This window comes from Arachis stenosperma, chromosome 1, assembly GCF_014773155.1.
Source record: "Arachis stenosperma cultivar V10309 chromosome 1, arast.V10309.gnm1.PFL2, whole genome shotgun sequence".
In the NCBI taxonomy this organism is placed as follows: Eukaryota; Viridiplantae; Streptophyta; class Magnoliopsida; order Fabales; family Fabaceae; genus Arachis; species Arachis stenosperma.
The window spans coordinates 539,218-557,489 of record NC_080377.1 but is presented as its reverse complement, the minus strand read 5'-3'; the positions used below and the strand labels follow the sequence as shown (position 1 = coordinate 557,489).

The window sequence follows — 18,272 nt, the reverse complement described above, 5'->3', positions numbered from 1 at the left end:
ATTCTAAATCATAATAGTATAACAATAAAGTATATGTTGACTAAATATTGACTAATATTAATAAAAAATATTAATTACTAACATTTCTCTAAAATTCTTTTAAAATGAAAAAATTATGTACTAATTTTTTTCTTCACCTTAAACAACCCTATTTCTGGCGGTTTAAAACAGATCTAGAGGTAAATATTCCAGTTTAGTTCAATATTGTAGAATTCGCATAATAAATTTGAGTTATTCGATCAATCAAAAGATATATCCCTGAAAAAGTTGTCCTCCTCTCCTCCATGCATGCATCCAGAAAATCCCTCTTATTAGGTATACAAAGAGACCGACATAATTAGATAATGGTCTCAATTCCAATATACCAATATATAATAATTAATAGAATTTTTATCTAACCTTATAACCTTAATCAATAATAATAAAAAGTCAGAAACTAGAAGAAAATAATAATAATTTAACTTTGGTCTTTGGTAAATATTCTCTCTTAGTTTTTTCTTAAACTTTGTACGTCATCACCTCAATTTCTAAGCTTGAACGAACTTGTTTCGAACTTAATTTGTTACACGACTGAGATAAAAACAAAAGAGAAAGAAAAATACAAGCTCTCTTCTTTATGTCATCTATATTGAATACAAAATAATATATTATTTTACATTATTTTAGTTTTTACAAAGAATTTAAGTTAAGTTTTCCTTATAATATAGAAAAATGATTGTTGCATTATTTTTTGTATGTGCCTTTTTTAATTTTTTATTTTATAAAATTTTATCCTTTCTTACCTTTTATACATCAGTCACTTTTTATACAAAAATAGTGTATATTTAAAAACGTAAAAAAAATAATGCATATATAATTTTTCATAAAAATATTCAAAAAATAAAAAACCTAAACAGTTTCGTTTCATGCGTCTATACCGAATAAGTAAATAAATAAACCACTTCATTCAAATTTGTTACTTCAAAGATGATGAATTTCTTCATTGGAAAATCATAATAATTTATTTTTGGTAGAAACACATGTTCAGTCGATTTTACGTGAAGTTGATAGTTGATAGTCGTTAGATGATTTGACTGATTTAACTAAATTTTTATTTAACGACTCCCAGCCATCAATTTTATATGAAGTGGAACGCACCTAAGTTTTCCTCATTATTTTTCAATAAAATAAAATAATAATAAGGACAACATATCACACTGAAATAGTAAGTGTGAATAGAAACAGTTGGGATTATAATCACAGTATCTGAACCCAAATACCATGGCTTGGGACTTCTTGGTGGACCACGAATAATAAATAGAAACCGGGTGGTGCAAGAACGGCTGAACCGGGCATGGTCACATCAACTTCGTAACTCAATTTCCCAACATCTCTAACGTCACTTGCTTCCAACACCAACAACCTCTGGTTCATGGAGAATGAGTGAGTGTTAAAAGGTGGCGCAACCATTGTAACCGCCACCGAATTCCAAACCAATGCCGCTGTGACCCCAAACCGCAACGTTAGCTTCTGACCGTACTTGACCTGAAGAGCAGGAGCTATGATTTTGGGACGAACATCTTCAAAGCGGGGATCCAAATAAGAAGGGGAAAAAGCTTCCAATCTCAACTCCGTTGGGAACGTCACATTGTTGAAACTGTAACCCCCGTGAGGGTTGCTTCCAGCCACCAAGACTCTACCATCGCGAAGCAAAATCGCGGTTGAGTGATAAACCCTAGGAATGTTTGATGGATTCTGTACCTCGAACCTCGAACCGGCCCGGCCATAAGTCTTGTAAAGAAACGGATTGAGAACCGGTTCGCGGCCGAACTCCCACCCGGCAGTTCCAAGAGCTGCACCGTTGATGAGCAAAACGTTGCCGTTTGGGAGAATCACCATGTCGTTCATGACCCTTCCACTCGGCATGGTTTCCATCTCCCACTTAGGGTTCGAGTCTGTTATCGTGATCCTTCCACAGGTGTTCAATGCTGGAATGAAGTTTCCTGTTTTAGCTTTCTCGAAAGAACCTCTGGGGGCTCCGCCGCAGACCAAGACCTCAGCCTCCAGATTCGGCTTGCTCAAGTTCCTGAGAGGGAGTAACACGGCGGAGCCGGTGCTGGGATAGCTTCTCGGCTCTCCACCAGGAATGGCAGGGTAGGTTCTTTCGATAGTGGATTTCTGGTAATTGAATAGAATAGCGCGGTTGTTTGCGAAGATGAAAAGGTTACCATCAACGTTGAGGAAGACGAAAGGGTACAAGTTGTTCTCAGCAACTGGATCATTTGTTTGTTGGAGGAAGGGTAAGGTGTATGTGTTACTATCCATGGCATCTTTCTTGGGATAGAATTCATAGTTGAATTGCCTTGTACCTCCGATTATTATCTGTCGTCCATCTGGCAAGATGTGATTGGTCGCATACCATCTTTTAACTAACAGTCCGTTTTCATTTTCCCGCCAGTCGCAGTTAGGGCACGGGGTGAAGGTCCTGACGGCACGCTCGCCGTCGTTGAAACCGCCGGTTTGGACTAATGTGCCGTCCGGCGTCACCGCACCGGAGGAGCACCACGTGTCGGTTTCCACAAACAGGGCGCGGTAGCTGTTGGCAGCGACGTCGTATTCGACGGAGTGTGCCGTGCAGTCGTTTTTAACGACCATCTCTCGCTGGTTTCTACGGCATCTGGCGTTGGGTAATGAGAGGTTGGATAATCCAAAGTTGGTGCGGTCGAAGATTACGACATGGTCGTTGTGGAGAAGCTGCATGTGCATGGCCACAATGCCAATGCTTTTCTGTAGGAGCTGCCATTGTCCGCCCCCGTCAGCTGCTTCAACAGGCGGCAGTGGCAAGAACGTGGCGGTTGCAGCCGTTAAGAGAATAACAAGAAAGTAATGGAGAAAGGGAACTTGGAAATGCGTAGTATAAGTCATTGGACGTACGTGAGAATTGTGAGAATGATGAAAAGTGTATTGTGGTTATTGGAATGGAATTGGAAGATGTGTGATATAAATAGCAGGGAAGGGATGTGAGGTTTGAGGATTGAAGAGTGTAAACGTGTGGGTCAGGGTTAAGGTGTAGCTGCTGTTAACATCTGCCAATACACACGAGTATGATTGTATGAATCGGAAATTGGAACGACAAGTTATTTAATTTATTTTCTGGTGACTAGGGAATAGTTATTATTTTATAGAAAAGTTTTCAAATGTTTCATTTACTTTATTGGAATTTCAATGTTTCATGTATGATTAGGTTGTAAGTTAATTTTTTGTCTTGTAGTTATTTATAAAAAGACAAAAATAACCCTTCAATCATAAAAAAATAAAAGATAACATATTTAGCTTGAAGAAATATATGTGCACTGCTACACACTAAAATAATGTGCAGAAATTTTATTTCTTTATTTATTATAAATTATATTGTCTGTGAAGTCTCATGAAAAAAAAAAGAGAATTTCGTTTAAAAAATGTTTAAAAATAAGATTATTTACAATAATGTGAGGTAAACTTATAAAAATAATAAATTTATTAAAAGAAATAACAATTTTTTATATTTCAAAAATTATATATATCATGTTATTTTATATTGATTAAATAATTATGTATCTATTTTATATATTATTTCTTAATTTAAGAAGTTACGATTTATAAAATTGACACATTAATTTTAATTGAAAAAAAAAGCATAAACTTTAATTTTATTTTGTACATAATACATGACAAATTATTAAATTTAATATTTGTAAACATGATAATATTATGTTACTACAATTTACTTTTTCATTGCTAAAATAAAATTATTCAATTTGAGTAATTTATTTTTTATTTTTAAAGGTATAAATTATAATTATTAATTATGATCAATAATATGCCTAGTAAAAAAATTAATTAAAACTTATTTTACTTCTACTTTTTTAAAATCAAAGTATTATTGATATTTTAAAAAATCAAATAATTTAATTTTTTAGTGAAAATTTTTCTTTTAAATGCATCTAAATATGTTTAAAATTTAATAAACATATTTTATTATTTTAAAAAGTATTTTTTTATCCCAAAAAAAATCTAATCCAAATAAATACTTTTTTGAATAATACTACATATTCAAATTTTTTTATGAACCAAGTCTAACCAAATTAAATTATAAGACTTGAAATATATTAGCTATAACTGATTTTTGTTATGTTAAACTAATTTGGTTATACTTGATTATAAGTAGATATCCTTAACTTACAAGTGTAAGCAATTAGTTAATATAATTTAACAAAAATAGATTTAATATTAATTTTAATTTTTTTTATTAAATAGTTTCTTATATACAAAAAAGTTAATTTATTATAGCTTGACAAAATTCATGAGTCTATAATTCTAACTTTTTTTTTAATTTGACTATAGATATCTTTCACCTAAAGATGTTCATTTATGACTTAATATTTTAATTTTTTAATAAATATTTTTCACCAATAGTATTAATGATGCACAAAATTTATTATTTATTTTTTCTATCAATTTCTTATTACTTATTTATTGTCAATTTTTAAGTTATTTCTTGACAAGTCCTACCCATAAGACTATCCATACCACTATCTTATATCATAATTTAATTAACAAGAATGATTAGATTAGTTTTTTTTTTCTAAGGCTTATCATTAATTAATTAATTAAAAAATATTTTAATAAATTTATTTCTTTAATTGACGAATATCAAATAAAATTAATTTATTGTGAAATTCTATATTATCCTAAAAAATTTAGCACAATAAATTTAATACTTATACTTTAAAATGAGTTTAGTTGATAAAATTAAAATATAAGTAATATTATTCTTGCACAAACTTTTATTAATATTATTATAGTAATACTTACTTGAGCAATTAAATTTAACTTATACTAATATTAAAATGGTCTTTTTATCCTTTTTTTCATTATTTTTTAATTTTATCTCTTTTTTAAATAACCTAATAAAAATAGATTAATATTTAAAAAATTAATATTTAAAATTTTAGAAAATAATATGCATTTAGTAAAATAACATGTATTCAATATAATGGAAAAAATTGAATTAAGTAAGTACTATATATGTACAAGAGAAACAAAACTAAATTATAAAATAGTATTATTTCATATAATAATAATAATAATAATAATATTCCTGTAAAATAAATAGACAAATAAAGTATATCGTGCCAAAGGAAGTCATCTGTTTTAGAAAAACAAAAAAAAAGAAGAAAAACTAATAGAAAGATAAAATGATCAATAAAAATTGGTTAGAAAAAAAAAAGTAAAAGATGTATTAAAAGGAAACAACACAACACATGAACACAAGTGCAAGATAGTAATTTCTTCATTCTTTCCATGGGCTAAGGAAACAACTTGTCTCTATTTTATGGTGTTCTCCAAAAAAGCAAAACCACTCAATGTATTTCTATTCAATCTTATCCTTCTAATTATTTTATTATATATCTTAATGCTAAAAAAGAATGGAATAGCAGTGTACCAAAAAATACCGTGGTACATGTGAAAACCTTCCTATTTTATAAACTAATACGACTATTATCTTCTATTAAACTAACTATTATTTTAAATCTCAATAAATTCAACCAGGATTGGATCGAATTAGATTGGACCAAAATTTCAATTCGATCCGCATTAAAATTATCGAATCGGATCTAATATTGGGAGTTTTTAAGTTTAGATTTTATATATCTAATTTCATTTGCACATTTGTGGATCAGATCGAATGTCAGATATATCCGTAAAATATAAAAATATTTTTAAAATTTTATTTTTATTAAAAAAATTATCAATACAATTCATTTTTTTATTCTTTTAAATATGTTTACTCTTAAAATAATATTAAACATACATTTGTTAAATAATAAATTAAAATGACATAACAATATAACATATATGATAATTATTAGTTAAAATAAAATATAAAAAGAATATTTATTTATTTATTTATTTATTTTTGCGAATACGCGGATATGTAGATCGAATATATGGATACCTGCACAAAATCAGCAATCCGATTTTATTAGTGTGCAGATTGGATCCATATCCGCATTTTTCGAATCAGATTATATGCGGATCGAATCCAATCCATGAACACTCTTACTTTTTAACATAGAATGATTTAACTTCTCAAAACAAATTGAGATTTAATAAAATTTGAATATTTAAACTTGTTGCATGTATACACTACAATAATATAAAAATTCTCTCTTTTTTCTATCTAGCCATGGATTTAAGTTATATATATAATATTAATAAATATATAAAATACTTCTATTATAGTAAGATGATAGTATTGATAAATATTAATACTAGAATCTTCTATTTATATTTTTATTTTATATTTATTTATTTATTTATTTATTTATTTTACAACAACAACAAAAATATTTTTTTTCTCTTTTCATATATAACTACACTACAATAATATATAAAATCTCTTGCTTTTCTTTATTTCTCTTTAAATATAAGCTACAACATATATAATATTAATAAATATATATAAATTATTTCTATTATAGTGAGATAATAATATTAGTGAACATTAATATTAGAATTTTTTATTTATATTTTTTTATTTTATATTTATTTTTTTATTTATTTATTTTACACCATACACCACCGATTCTTTCTAGTTTTATTGAAATTTTATACTTGATATCTAAGAGTGAAATTCTATGAAAATTAGATTACTTTAATTTTTTATTTCTCTTAAAAAGGATACGATAATCTTATCATGAACTTTGAGCATAACTTTTTTATTATAGGAGTTACTTAAATAAGGATATTTAAAATATTTTTTTAAAATATTTTTTAATAATTAAATTTTAATATATGTAATCAATTAAATTGTATTATTGCTATTATAATTAGATCAGACAAATCGATTTGACTAAAAAATTGATGAACCAAATTTTTAATTTGTCTAAATTAATATTTTTTATAAAAAATAACTATAATATTCCTATTACAGAAAATGACTAAAATACTCATTATAATTTTGGATTCTCAAAATTAACAGATCCCTAAAAATAGATCAATATTGAACTAATTTTAAAACGTTAAAAACTTAAATAAGATGATTTAAATATTAAGAACCCAAATATTGAGTCAAAAATAATACTTTAAAACTCACAACAAATAAAAAAAATTCGCAAGAGTTAAAACTATAACAAAACAACTAAAATTATACACATGATTCGGATTGAATCGAATTTGACTAAAATATTGATTCGATCTGTAACTAAAAGAATCGAATGAAATTGAATTGAATATATATGTTTTTTTACTTTCATATATTTAGATCGAGTTGGATTGATATGTGAATGGAAGGTAATTCAAAATTCTTTTTGAAAAAAATAAACTTTATTTTTTAATTTTTTTCATCAAATATATTAATTTTTCAATTTTTTTCATCAAATATATTAATCTCTCTACTTTAAAAATTAAATTTTAATATAATTTTTTTAAAGTATAATTAGAAGATTAAAACACTTTTATTTTTTATTAAAATCAAAATTCACTATATTTATTGCATATATTTTTAAATAATTATTTAATTATTTTTTGTAAAATTTAAAAAAATTTTAAATAAATAAAATAAATTCATCATTTTCACATCTATGTATTTTTAAGTTAATTACATTGTGCATTTCATTACTTATTTTGTTTACATATAATTTATACTACAAATAAAATAAATAATATAGTTTTGTTACATATATAATTTATACTACATTGTGCATTTCATTACTTATTTCATTAATTATTTTTACAAAAAAGGTTTGCAATATAAACGATATTGATCTCATTTGCGAACAATTTTTTTGTAACATAAACGAAATAAGTAATAGAATAAAAAAATATAATTAATTTTAAAATATATATGTAAAAATAATAAATTTATTTTATTTATTTAAAAAATTCGAAATTTGTATCTATAAGTGGCTTCCCGCATATAAAATTGTTGTTTTTGTTGCAATTTTTTGTAGTTAATAAACGACCTTCGGAAGTAATACTGATTTTTGACGCCTTAAAATTAGTTTGATGAATCAATTTGTTCCGTAACACTTTAAAATTGTATATTAATAAGTACCCCACATTTGGAAAATGCGACTTTTATTAGTCCCTGGTCAAATTTCTCTCACATCCGTCAATAATATAAGATTTTTTTTAATTTTAATCAATATAATATTCAAAATTGATGGAGATTAATTACATAAACCAATTTTAAATATGATATTGACCACAACTAAAAAGATACAATGTCAACTAGTTATTATAGCTCGCATTAGCATGGCATTCATATTAGTACCTCGTTAATAGTTATAAGACGAAGTACTTCAGGAACTAATAAATAAAAGACACATTTTTGAAAATAGAAGACTTAGTTTTGTCATTTTGAAAACTTAAAAGTCATATTGACTCGGATATCAAAGATCAAAAATAGACATTACCTTTTCTAATTTAAGTAAGTGGTAAAATTCGCCATTGAAATATTATTTATTTTTCAAACTAATCATTGAAAAATATAAATAAATATGTTAAGTGACACTACAAATTCACAATACACATTTAATAATTTTAATTAGTTATTAATATAATATATTTATAAAATTAAATTAAATTAATTTTAAATTAAAGAATTTTAATGTTTCAAGATCTCTCTCAATTTAAAATTAATTTAATCTATTTATATAAATTTATCATATAACGGTTAATTAGGATTGTTAAGTGGTACTATAGTCACTATAGTATAACTTAACGGGTCAAATTAATAAATGTTAATATTGTTAGTAACAAAAATGATAAAAGCACTAATATAATTAATTTAAAATATTTAAAAAATGAATTTGATTAAAAAACTTTTTAAAAAATTAATTTTAAAAACGAAATTGACCATTTACTATTTTTGATTTTGTAAGGGCAATATAAGACCAAAGAAACAGAAAAGGTTTCTACGCAAAATGTATTGTATTGATAACAACATTTAAATTGAAATTGTTTTTATAAGACCAAATAAATAAAAATATATTTAAAAAAAAACAATAATCTGGTAATAAAACAATTTTATTGATATGTATGTGTCTTTCAGCCTTTTCAGGCTCTCTTGTTTCAATATATAATCAAATGGAGCCCTGTCTAAAAGTGTCGGACGGTTTAATGTAATAACCTAATTTTTAGTATGTCATATACTGAAAATTAAGTGTTACTAATTTTTTTTTAAAATTAACTAAATATTTATTATTGAGCTGTAACCATATTAGCGTGCGAATGAATTTTTGAAAAACTTTTTACAAAAAAAAAGAAATAGTTAAATAAGTACGACAAAATAACATAAATATCAGAGATAGAAATAACATACATCATACATACTATATATATATTGTCATATAGGTCATAAGTTAACGTACAAGTCTTCACATCTTGTTACTATATACATAATCAACACTCCAAATCTTGGTTCATATAAGAAGGCCCTAGGCTGACGCTCGAAAATTAGCCTAGTCAACTATATACATTTTACTCTCTCAGTGAGTCTAATAAAAAATGAAAGACTAACTAAACACAAAAGTTAGACTAATACAAAAAAAAAAAAAACTCCCAAAAGTCACATTCTCAACTCCCAAACATCAACTATCGTTGTTAGAAGAAATCTTAATCACATCCAAACACTCCTCAGGATCCTCGTCCTCATCATCAAAAATTTTAAAAGGACGATTTTAATTCGAAATGCAACGTTAACAACCATTTTAAATTGAAAAAAAAAAGGGAGTTAAAGACGACCAAATCAATATTTATCTCTAAATTAGTGATTTCTCAAGTTAGTTACACTGAAACTAGCATGTCTCCCCCAAATAACCCGTACTACGTTGTCTAAGGTGCCAAGCGAGAAGGATTTTGTTTTCGCCAAACAACCTTCCAATAAGACTTTAGAACAAGCATCCATTCTTTTAGAAATATCCTTCTACAAACAAATTAATCCTTCATCCTCCTTCTCATTCTCCAAAATATGATGATGAGATTCCCCTACTCTATCTCCATGGTGTCACTAAGTTAAGACCAGGACAGGCTAAAGAAAAATGGTTGATAACAGTAGATGCTGCAAAAAGGGTTCGAACTTTAGTAGCCCTAGTTAGAGCATCGAAACCCTAATAGAACACTAGAAATCCTAACAGCTCACTTGATTTAAACCCTATTTTAAATCATATGCTTTTAGAGGGAATGGATCCTATCAAGATTCATCATATATACCGAATTATACCGGCTAGACGATTGTTATCAATGTTATACAATGTCATAAATGACGCATGGTGAGAAACACACTTAAATTAATGACTAAACCTTATATACATCATGTCAGGAATTTTTTTTATGCCTAATAAAAACAAAGATTAAGAAGAGATTAGCATTTCAACTATGTAAATCCACGAAGCCTTCCCTTATTATTAAAGTGGAACACAACTTTTTTTTATAAAGTGAAAGAACTGAAGTTAAATATATAAACGTTCAAAGATATATTTGATATATTGAAACTAAATGAAAAAAAAAAAAAAATCCTTTTATACCAGCATATGTACCCATAGAGTTGACGAAACCTCCTCGAACTTCTGATGGATAAATAGCTCACTAATTTCTTTTATATCTAAATATATTGAACTAATACAGCCCTACTTGGAAACGAGATCAATTTGTATCAAATTACATTGAACTCTTACATAGTAGTTTATCCATTATCCAAACGAAGAATTATATGATGCATGAGCTGCTGATTACAATACTAGAAATTCAATATTCATCTAATAGTCTAAAACAAATTAAAAATTATATAATATCCATCTAATAACATCACGCAACCATGCTACAAAATAAATAATAAATATCATTCGAATTATTATTACAAGAATTGTAACAGTTATTTAAAAGAAAAGAAAGAACTAAAATGAAACACGGCCAAAGTTGTCTAATATTCTCCATTCCTTTCAAGTGTTGAGAGATCTTATAAACTAACAATAATTAAGGCAAAAGTTGATTAATCCGCATAGCATTGTACACCTCAAAAGTTGACATCTATCATGTAAAAGGTTTAAAATTGAAAAGAGCAAATTATAACTCATCATTTGTAATGTTGAGATACCTCCCAAACTAGTTTATCCATGAAATGGCATTTCTTGTGGAACCCCCATCCTGGATTGCTCTGCATCATCATGTTCCAATCCAAACAATAACATAAACATGCTACATAGAAAGCAAGAGAATCAAGCATGCTACATATGGTGGTGCATCATTTATGTAATTTCCCCACCACAGGCATACATATGATTTGCAGTCTTGTATTATTATGCATTAACAAAGACATACGTCATATACATACTGCACATATATAATTCAAAAGCATTGAAAATCATGTATGGATTAACATTAACATATCATTCAAAGTCCAAGGAAAACTTCTATTCCTTGTCCTTTTTTCATTTAATAAAAACTCTGGCTTATGTCAGTATCTTACATAGTAGGTTCCAAAGCCACATAAAAGAGGTTACCTAAAACTCTGTTGAAACTCAAATGACATAGATCAAACAGGGAATTGTGCTAAGGTTTGGTTGTTGCCTGAAAGCAACATGCTATAAACTTGTGAAGAATAGAAATGGAATAGGTATTACTGTTGATAAGCATTTGAAGACTGATGTGATAAGAGGTTAAACGGATGGGTGATCAAATCATCACAATTAAAATGATGATTAATGGGGAGGCCTTTTATGTGATTAGTGCACATGTATCACAAGTCAGTTTGGAAAAACAACACAGGCAAAGTTTTTGGAAGATCTACAAGGTCCAATTTAAAACATACCATTGTAGACAAGATTTCCTTGGAAGACTCAAATTGACATGTGGGGGAAGGATGAGTGCAGATATGAAGGGATCCACAAGGTAAATGGTTTTGAGATAATCAACACATAAGGCAAAATAATTTTAGGATTTTTTTTCAACCTTCGCGTTTCCTATAACAAACACCTATTTTAAGAAACGAGACAAACATCTTCTGACATATAAAGTGGGTAAGTCGATTTTTTCTTGGACTAACTGCAAAATAATCAATTTCTTTTGTCAATGTGGTTGAAAATGCTGGTAAGAAGAATCACAGTAACCCTACTGTATCAAAAAACAAAACAAAAAAATAGTGTGCTCTTCGACTCCAGCAAAAAGTGACAAGAAGTCATCAATAAAGGAACCCAATGATTAGGTGGTGGCTAATGAAAGGTGAGAAATAAAGAGATTTCCAAAAACAGGTAGAAGAAAAAGGAAGATAAGATGAGATGGCATACGTGATGAAGTGATCAGAAAAGTAGCAAAAGAAACCTTCGGAGAAACGAGGTACTGGAACAAGATATAAAGAATCACGATGGTTGGACAGAAGTATGCAAGAGAAGATGAATGTAAAAGGAAATTTCAAAGATTGTTCTCTATGACGGAATACAAAAAATAGAGAAAACTGAAAAAGTATAAGACGACTAAGGCGATAAAAGTGGTGGTAACAAAACAAGAAACAGATCTTTTGGGAGTCTATTGGTCTGAGGGCATGAGTGAGAAAGTTGGTGTGATGCCTATTGTTGAAAAGATGATTTATTCACATATTATGTGGTTTAACATGTTGGGATAAGACCAGTAAAGTATCGGGACAGGAGGTTATATCAAATAAGAAATACATCAGCGGCTAAGGGTTAAGAAATAAGATGGTTGAGAGAGATGTAAATACAAATAGACTTCAGGCAAATGACATGACACAATGACGTCATTTAATTCATGCTGCCAACCCCATTTATTGGAATAAGACTTGTTTTTTCCCACTTTACATTTCAGAAAAGTATGGTATTTTGGTCTTTGTATATCAACCATGTATACCATCTCTATGGTGATATTTCATACTTTAGGACTTAGAAGTCTTCAGAGTGTGACAAAAAAAAAAAAAAAAAAACCCTCATTGTTTGAACCATTCTGCAGTACACTACAAAAATGCTGAGAAATGATTCCATTACTGCATTCGACTTTGGATAAGATATACCATCGAATTGCTTTTCTACTATATTTGTAGCTAATAGAATGTTTTTGGTTGTACTGCAAATCTACAATTAGAACCATTTATTATTATTTGCTAATTACTTTCTTTATAAATACTTATGATGAATTCCATAATATGAACTTATGAGACTACCAACGTAAGACTGTAAGAGACAAACTCAATAGGATCTACAGTTCAATGCCTAAAACAAAAAGTAACTTGCCATCCAGTAGTTACAGTTTCCAAACCTGTAGAGAGATGACAGCACGGTTAGTAAATTGCTTCACCGAAGATGGTGCACTTTTAGGAAGAGTGCTAGCAACTCTTTCTAATTCTTCATTTTGCTTCTTTGCAGTTACCCTATCTGGTCCACTGTAGTGATCGACGATCTTTTTCAGCAAAGGAACTCTCGCCATTGTCTCTTCCATTATTTCCTAGTAGGATATAAATATCAGAGAAGCAAAAAACAAGTGTGAATAAATACAGAAACATAAAGCAGACAATTACTTCAAAGGAAAAGAAGTAATACAGCAGTTATCTAAATGTACATATTAATCAAGGGGAAAAAAGTGAGTTATTAGAAATTTGGAAACCAAACTAATTGTCAAAACTCAAAACTTTAGCACGTTACGTAATTTCTAGTAGCCCTCAATCATAGATAAGATTACTAATACAGCATACCTCCCACTCTTCTTGACTTTGAATCCCTTCATATGCCATCAAGAAGGGCTTCATCTTCTCGAGTGCATCCCGAAGTGGAATAGGTTCTTTCTCATCAATATCTGGGTTCTGATCAAACTCACCCATCAAATATTCTGGCTCAAATTCAATCTGCCATAAAAAAATAAAACAACAGAGAACAGTCAAATACTGTAATATGCAGACTAAACATGGAACAGAGGGTTAGCTTAAAATTTTTCTCTAAGAAAGCCATTGTTCTTAATTTCTTCTGAGATAGTTGAATCAAGGCCAACGAGTTTCCTAATAACGATTAAATTAACTCAATCCACTTCTTTATGCCCTTCCAATAAATCCAGCTAAGCTGGAAAGTTTCACCTTGATTCATTGAACTACTTTTGATCATTTCTCAACAAATTCAGAATGACAGTGGTAGCTAACCACTTACAGCACAATTGGTGTCAAATACTTCCAAATACTCATCCTCCAATGGTGAGGGGAAAACACTATTAGCCATCTCCTCAAAACCTGCAGTCAATTGATTCATGATGTCAGGCCCAACCCGCTGGGCAAACCTCTCGCCGTCTGCATCATCTCCAAGAAACATCTCTGAGGCGGAATCCTCTTCATCCTTATCCCGATCACCCCTTTCCTCCAAGTCACTCACTCTAAATCCTCCTCTCCCCCGACCTCCACCCCTGCCTCGACCAAAGCCACCTCTTCCTCTTCCAGCAACATCTGCATTATCCCGTTGCAACAGAATCCTCCGTGCAACATTCACTGCATCATCAACACTTTGCATTGGCTGTCTCTTAGGCACAGAATCAGATGGTGCAGCAGCAGCAGCAGGAGCACGACGATCACCAACACCACTGCCTGGAGCTCGCTGAGCACGGATATGCCTATTCTCTTGGGAAACTTGAGTCCTTTGATTGGGCTGCTGCTGGGGCTTCCCACGTCCACTTCCAGACAACACGCCTACTATGCCTCCAGGAAGGTTCTTTTGATCACTCTCACCATCACTACTGCTAAAAATTGGTGCTTTTGGTGTCAAAACATCTGAAGAAGCACCAGCACCAACATAATCATCATCTTCCTCTCTTTTGAAGAAAACGGGTTTCTTTGGCTCAGAATCAGGCTGCTTCTGGGAATCTTGTTGGATATGGGATGGTAACGGACCACCACGACCACGACCAGCAGATGGCTGTTTTATGTAGGACATGAATGACGAGAAAGAAGGCATGCCTGACGGAGGGGCTGGCCTACCACGACCGTGTCCGCGACCAGAAACCGGAGATGGGGGAGAAGGCAACTCTGGTGCTTCAGATTTAGGATCACCAGAATTGGGCTTTCCTGGAGAGCTCTCATTGAATCCAAATGGTCCTCCCAAACCAGAGCCTCCACGACCTCGACCACTACCGCTGCCGCTGCCACCACCAAAACCAGAAGAGGTGGAAAAATGTGCTAGAGTGTTCCTAGTGGCATTAGAGATGGTGGGGGTTTGGAGCCTTACTCCAATGATTCCTCTCATTGGCAATTTGATACAAAATCCTTTCTTCGCAATTTTTCAACATGAAATACCTGAAACAATAAAAAATACTTTATTAATTTGTTATGGTGATCGAATTAATAAAAAAATAAACTGAGTGTGACTTTTAAGTATGGGAAACTAAATCAATCTGAATATGTTGCAATATATATTTTTGGTGTCTGAAAACAAAAGGAAAGAAAAAGAAACGGAAAAAAAAAAGAACAAGCACAGCCTAAATGGCAATAACTACATCACAACGCAGCAGAGGAATGTTATCTGTAATATATAATATAATGCTACTGAATATTTTTGAAGTAAGAAATTTATAAGCACATGCAAACAAAGTGTTCCAATCTTCCAATACTGCACCTCATGAAGGAAAACATAAATTTATACAATCTCATCAACTGTCCAGCATACATAACAATTCCATCCATCAACAATAACATAAGCCTCAATGAGAACATAAATCTAACGTAAAAAGCCTCAATAAAATCATAAATCCAATGACATAGAACATAACATAGTCTCAATTAAAACATAACATAGTCATTCATAACATTGTTGACCTGTCAAAATTTTCTGCTTTTAACTTCTAAAGACACCGAAATTAAATTAAACAAAGGACAAAAAAATATAAATTAATAACCGCCTCAAGAAAGAAATTTCAACAGTGATATCAGAGCTTACAGGGACAAAAAGAAAAAACAAAGAATATAGAAGCAGAAAATGGTACACGAAGGGGACGGCTGGAGAAGAGGACAGCGAAACCACAGAGCCCGGAGAAGACACGGCTGGTCGGCCACGACGCTGTCCAGACGAAGGCGGCGATGCTCCAGACGGAGAGACGACTGAGCTTGAGGCGCAGTGAATCGTTAACGGCGGAGCTCCAGTCGCAGTTAATCGCGGACGGCGGAGCTCCAGGCGCAGTTAATCGCGGACGGCGGAGCAGGAGCTTGAGGCGTTGTGAATGGTGGACATTGCGTGAGATTTTGAGTGTGTGGGAGAAGAAAAAAGTGACGAGTGATGAGTGATGAGTAATGAGCGATGAAAATGGAGAATCGAGAACGGAGGCGCTGTGAATGAGAGCTTGCTTGGAAACCAAATCAGAATTATCTAAAAAAAATTCTTTGTTTTGGAACAAATAAAAAAAATAACTTTAATTTTTTTTAGAATTTCAATTTTTATTTTTCATTTAAAAATAATTTTCACACCAGATAAATTTAATAGGTTAAATATTAAAAAAGTTATATAAAAATTATTCCACACTAAAAAATTAAATTTTATTCTATTAATATAATAAAATTATTTTAAAATTCAAACTATAATTGTTAAAACCGAATCAATTATCAAACCAAACAAATTACTAATTTATTAATTTACTAATTCAATCAATAAATTACTAATTAAACCGACAAGACTGATCTTACGTAAATAAAAAATATAATATAATAAAAATTTTAAAATTAAAATTTAAAATACACTCTTCTTTATACATTTTGCATGCTTATACAGTATCAATGATTCTTCCACATGCCATAACTATTCAAATTCATTATAGGCATTGGATTGTTTTGATTTAAGTTCATCAATAGTGCTAATAAACAGTATCATTTTTGAACTTTTGAGGCATTTGATTTTGGCTACACTTGTTTACTAAATCCTATTTTGATATATGTTCTGAAAATCAGCGAGAAATCTTGCTTTTTCACATCAGAGTTCATGCTCATGCTTTGAAGAAACACTTATGAATTCATATTGATGCAGAATTGGATAGGTAGCATATTCATGGGTGAAGATCTCTGTTTTAATATATTATTGTTGAGAAATCGTATCATGGTTTTACTAATTTAGATGAAGACCTTGTCTTACATTATATGTATTTTTGCAGAGAATCGAAGTACCTAAGACATTGAACATGTTATTGCTACAAGAAAACTTTATTAATGTAGCTAATTTCATCATCTAATAGGTTGTTAATGGATGATCAACCTTTGCTTGAAGAATTATTTTTCTGCAGAGGAGGTTCTTCTAGGAAAAAGATGACGGACAACCTAGCACGGCTCTTGTAAAGTGGAAGATGATCCAGACACCAAAGAAATTAGGAGGGTTAGGAGTGGGTGATGTAGTGATTCGTAATACTGCTTTACTGTTTAAATGGTGGTGGCATTTCTCAAAAGAGGATTGTCCACTGTGAAAGAAGATTGTGTGTTTTTGCAATACATTGAACCCAAATCAGTTGCTATCTACTCAGACTTTATCAGTGAGAGGGAGTCCATGGAGAGACATATATCAACAACAAATAAATGAGCAACAAGTAAGGCAAAAGATGATTAATGGCCTCGCTATTGAGGTAGGGGATGGCAGGACTACCAGATTTTGGGAGGATACATGGCTCCAAATAGGAAAGATGAAAGACTCTTATCCGAAACTCTTCTTGATTTCAAGCCAAAAAGGATCACCAATTGGGGATTGTGAGTTTTGAGATGGGATAGAGTGGGTATGGCATTTTCAGTGGAGGCGAAAGCTCCGCCAGTGGAAATCAGAAACTTTAAATCAGTTGCTGCATGCCTTGCAATCTGTTAGACTGATAGCAGAAGTGCAAGATAGAGTGGTGTGAAAATTTGAAAAGGAAGGTGTTTATACGACTAACTCATTTGTGCAGGTTTTGCAAGAAGCGACTCTGGATGAGAAGATTCTGAGTTACAGATTCACAAAAGAAATTTGGAGAGGATTAGTTCCGCCTAGAGTTGAGTTGTTCACTTGGTTTGCTCTGATTGGCCGGGTCAACACAAAGGATTGGCTTAGTAGGTTGGGTATTTTGTGACCACATGATAATTTTTGTGTGTTGTGTAAGAAAGCAGTTGAAAGTGTTCATCACCTGTTGGTTGCTTGTGAGTTTTTTTAGCAGGTGTGGTGTGTATGGATCACGGAATTTGGTCAGGTGTGGACAGCTCCCGGCACCTTGAAAGATCATTTTGAGAGTTGGAGATCCATGCCTATGAGATAGGAGGTCCGCAA

The 18,272-nt window shown here is 30.8% G+C and overlaps 2 protein-coding genes across 2 annotated transcripts; both read right to left on the bottom strand.

Annotated features, from left to right (window-relative positions):
- Window positions 1-1,236: 1,236 nt before the first annotated feature.
- On the bottom strand, window positions 1,237-2,784 carry LOC130960519 (aldehyde oxidase GLOX1-like). The gene has a single exon (XM_057885938.1). The coding sequence runs from the start codon at window positions 2,743-2,745 to the stop codon at window positions 1,237-1,239; it is 1,509 nt and encodes a 502-aa protein (XP_057741921.1). The 5' UTR covers window positions 2,746-2,784.
- An 8,060-nt stretch (window positions 2,785-10,844) lies between these two features.
- LOC130945555 (uncharacterized) lies at window positions 10,845-16,340 on the bottom strand. Its single transcript, XM_057874267.1, has 5 exons — window positions 15,988-16,340; window positions 14,169-15,301; window positions 13,724-13,873; window positions 13,291-13,476; window positions 10,845-11,179 (listed from the first exon to the last, which is right to left on the bottom strand). Exons 2-5 carry the CDS (start codon window positions 15,249-15,251, stop codon window positions 11,099-11,101), a joined length of 1,500 nt encoding a protein of 499 aa, XP_057730250.1. The 5' UTR covers window positions 15,252-15,301; window positions 15,988-16,340; the 3' UTR covers window positions 10,845-11,098.
- Window positions 16,341-18,272: the final 1,932 nt, after the last annotated feature.